At 42.1% G+C, this 4367-nt stretch overlaps 1 protein-coding gene across 1 annotated transcript; it reads right to left on the minus strand.

The window, feature by feature from the left end:
* Positions 1-2409: 2409 nt before the first annotated feature.
* On the minus strand, positions 2410-4145 carry LOC306784126 (uncharacterized protein). The gene is made up of 4 exons (XM_079277968.1): positions 3923-4145; positions 3628-3742; positions 3445-3537; positions 2410-2901 (listed from the first exon to the last, which is right to left on the minus strand). Exons 1-4 carry the CDS (start codon positions 4125-4127, stop codon positions 2841-2843), a joined length of 474 nt encoding a protein of 157 aa, XP_079134094.1. The 5' UTR covers positions 4128-4145; the 3' UTR covers positions 2410-2840.
* Positions 4146-4367: the final 222 nt, after the last annotated feature.

Raw genomic sequence — 4367 nt, forward strand, 5'->3', positions numbered from 1 at the left:
ACTATGACAGTCATGGAGGTATACATACAGTGGTTATGATGTTACAATGTGAGACTTGTGTGATAGGAGCTATACAAATACGCTGGATTTGACCACAGCTTAGAAGAAGATTTAGGTACCGAGGTTAGAAGTGTCTGCAGTGGACTCAGGCTTATCTGTTAATCTGTTTTCTAGCCTCAGCCTGGTGCTGAAGGGCCGTTTGTTGTCTTGAGGCGGAGCCGTGAGCAAGTAGTGCTGAATGTCTGTGAACAGGCAGGCAGTGGCTCAGTGTGGAGGAGGCCCTGCTGTTTCCAGGAAAAGAGACTTTGGTACCAAAAGCATGCGTTTGTTGTGTTTACATGTGTGTGAGAGAGTGTGTGTGTGTGTGAGAGAGAACAACCAGGCGAGCACAGCCTGAGGACCCAGAGAGGGAGTGTGCTTATTGAGAATCTATCCTTTCCCACACTCTTCTGCTCTGACCCAGACCAGGCCTGCTCTGATTTCCCTGGAGTGAAGCAGCGGCTCTGATATTCTCCAGCAAACTTTATCTCTCCAGCAAAGTTAATGGTAAAAAATCCAGATGAGTTGGCTCAGCTGATCACTCAGAGGAAGCTGGCGTGGTTGAGAGGCAGATTGTGCCCCGGACAATCGATAAGCCACTCAGCATTACCACATTAGCATTTATCGACAGGGATGAGCACAAAATGTTCTAGTCCTCTTGGACAAGTTCACTTTTTATCAGGCTGAAAAATGATTTATGCCATCAGTGATATTGTTTGTGTTTTGTTGGGTACACTTTAATACTGAAGCCGTGAGAGAAAGTGAGAAACAAATTCTGGTGATCTATGTTCTAAGTCTGATCTAAATCATTTTCTCTCCTGTGTTTGACTTAAGAATGGGTAAAAAAAAAGAGTTTTTGCCAGGATAGCTTTTCTGAGTTCCATCATTTTTTTTCCATCTGTGTAAACAGGTGAAAATAACATGATATACATCAGTGGTGGGCCGTCAGGGCCAGCAAAGCCTTCTCTGCTGGCCTAAACAGAATCAATCACAAAGTTATAGCTATTTTTTTATTTAATACTTTTTCATAAATATGCTGTTCTAATAATATGTATTCTAATTATTTTTCCCATTAGCTTATTTTCTCATTGCACAGCTACTGTTTTCCTCAGTTGCTCTGCTTCCAGTGCAGCTTCTTTTAAGTAGAGTTTTTATCAAATCAGATTTCACCTCTGTGTCTCTGGGTAAGAAGAGAGGCCCGAGGTCATCAGGAATCCATTTGCAGTTTCAGTAAATGGGGACGATGTTGTTGATTGTCTTAGTCTTCAACCGATCAGGTTTTTAGATTGACATGTTGGGCATATTGTTTGACGTGCTCAGAGCTGTCTAGGTAGCCTACAAGTACGTCAGCATTAACGTGCGCCGTGATTGGTCAGTGGGCTTGCATGACTGTTGTGAAACTGAAGCTAGCTAGCAGAACTTAGTAGTAGTAAGAGTTCAAGTTGAAAGATATGTAAGAAGTTATGACATTGACATGACTTTTTAGCATTTTGCTTGGTGAAGCTTTGTTTTTTTAACACTCAATGGCTGAAGGAGAAGGAGAAACGGATTTCTCGACGAGGATATTTCAAGAAAAGATGGACATCAGCTTTTCTTGGAGGAAAAGGATTTGTGCTCCACTTTCTACCACCAACAGTATTCCTGGCTAACAGCGTCGGAGTGGTTCTGCAGTGACAGCGCCCCCTATATTAGTGTTCTGGTGACTCTTTGCTGCCCAGTAACAATGTTGGTACTTGGTGTGTAGCGTTACCGTAGGTAGTCCTAGGATTTACTTGTTGCACTAGTACTGTGTCAGTGATTACTCCCTGTAATTACTCCCTGCTGTTAAAACAGTTAGCTATGAGCCGCCAGCTCGCCGTCAACATGATGAGAGCGGTTGAGAGGAAATCCAAATGCTACCAATCTCATCTCTTGCACCTTTAAGATTATTTCCTTGTTTCTTTCCTTGCAGTTGTAACTCATCACTTCTCACCTCGGTCAACAGGGTCATGACATGCTAAAGGAATCCATCTCTCCTCTGCCTTCCAGCCTGCAAACAGCTGTGGTCAAATGTTTTCATGGTATCGTTTAATTGTTATCATGCGAAGCCTTCTCGAGAGCGGTTTTCTTTGATAAAACTTCATCTGTCACTCCCTGCAACAAAGTCACTTCAGTGTCCTCAAGTGCCAGCTGTGTCTTCACTGCACAATAATAACTCTTTGTTTTTATTTTGAAGCGAAGCTACTGCTCAGCTTCAGAAATGCTGGTGGTGGGCCACGGGTTTCATTATGAGGCCTAAGAGATGGTAGTTACAAACAGATGGTTCACAGGATTTTTAAATTTGATATTGTTTTTTACTTTTTCTTTCGAAAAACAAACAGAAAGCAAAGAGTTTATCAAAATCAGCTTTATTTGCTTGGACTCAGACATTTGTGTAACAAAACAAAAGTAATTATATACAGACATGTTTTTAAAATAAATAATCAGAATAAATAATAGGTATGTCAAGCAAACAAATAAAGGTGTGCTCATTTCAGCAGTGGCCTTTTTTAAACAGACTTGCTGCTACAGTACTGTACATATATTTCTATTATCCATGAAATCCTCTTCCTTACTGCTCCTTCCTGCCTCCGAGCTCTTAATCATTGCCCTCCCCTACTCTTCCCCCCCTCGCTGTATTTCACAATCCTCTCCAGTGCAGGAGTTCAGTGTAAGCTCTGCTCTCAGCATTCTTAGGCTCGTGTGATCAGTCTTCATGTGACCTCTGGGACTCTGGTCCGGATAACGTTCCACCTCTGTCAGGCCTCCCCCTTCTTGTACTTTCACTCTGCCTTTCTTTTTCTGTCGATACACTCCATCTTACGACTCTCGTCTTTGTTTATCCTGCAAAGAGTGAGGAAGAAAAACTGGGATTAGGCCAGATGACAGAATGCAAAACATCTGGAGGTTTGTGCACGAGTCACATGTTCATATTTTATGACATTTGTCGAGCCAACGTTCGTAACAAAACCCTTCATATTTTTGAAAAGATTTCTGTCTCATTCACTTTGTTTTTTTGCAGAATAAACAGGGACATTTTGCCAGCCGGGGTTTTGGCTCTACAAAATACATTCTGATGCTTCATCATGGGGCCAAATCACGCTCAATTATTGTGCTGTGATTTTCTGCCCCAACTCTCGTGAAAGCAGTACAAAATATAAGTGCTGCTGGAGGATTCAGTCAGTAAGTGTAGCTCAGATGCCTTTTTTTTTAAAAAGCTTGAATTTGCATGCAGATTTAAGATGAGATGTTCTAAAGTACAGTGGGAAATAAAGAGTCAATGCCAACTACTTCATTCAAGATGTTCAGATTTTGAAAGAGAATTTTGCTCCAACGTTAATTGAGTTTAAGTGACTGTGTGTGGATACATTCCGTGGTGTCTCTTACCTTTCCCAGCATCTCAAAAAAGCCTTGGCCATCTTTCCCTCAGTGTTCATGCAGATGTTTTCAGTCGAGTTGTCTGGATTGTTCATGGTTACACTGAAAAATACAAAACAGGATATCCAATTTAGAATGAAAATCAACACAAAGTGTTATGAAGCCTCAGGTATCAAAATAGTTTGAACTTACATGAACTCTGTTTTGTCACATCCAGGGCGACTCTCAAGGACTTTAAAATCTGACATGTTGCCTTTGATGAACTTCATTGTGTTGAGACATGAGCAGCGTCCAATAAAGTCGTGAGCTGCAGGGAAAGTATTTAAAAATGCAGTTAGGTGTGCAACCTCAGCTCAGAAAGAATAAACTGTTGATAGCCGTAGATAAGAAGAGTATTACAGTATGGTTTAACAGTGAATCAATAGAGACTGTATCACACACCCTGTTATAGTTCACTTTAACCATTATAAATGGTAATCCAACTCACCTTGATAGAGCTGAATACAAACTGCAGCCCCAACAACCAGCAGGAGAAGGCAGCGTTTCTGTGATGAGGCCATTATTCTCTGTGGAGAGACAAACGAGTCCAAAGATCCTTGAAAGGAGAGCTGGTGGAGGAAGAAGAGTGAAGAGCTGGTGCAAGCCTCTTCTCCTTTTATAGGCAGCGCAGAGTGGGTTTTCCCAGAGTCCATCTTTTTTCCCGTCAGGCCCAACCTGAAACATGCACCGGAATTTCCACTCTCACTCTGGAGACACACACTGGAATGTGCACAGCGCTCCCTTCCCACACTAGGAAGGGAATGGGATAATGATCGCGAACAAAGTGACTCCACTGCATACCCAGATGATTAATACTTTACCACGCTCTCTGCCCGATCATGTCCCTGACAGGAAGTGGAACGTAGGGTGTTATCAAACAAGACAAGGTGGGA

This window comes from Melanostigma gelatinosum, assembly GCF_949748355.1.
Source record: "Melanostigma gelatinosum genome assembly, chromosome: 11".
In the NCBI taxonomy this organism is placed as follows: domain Eukaryota; kingdom Metazoa; phylum Chordata; class Actinopteri; order Perciformes; family Zoarcidae; genus Melanostigma; species Melanostigma gelatinosum.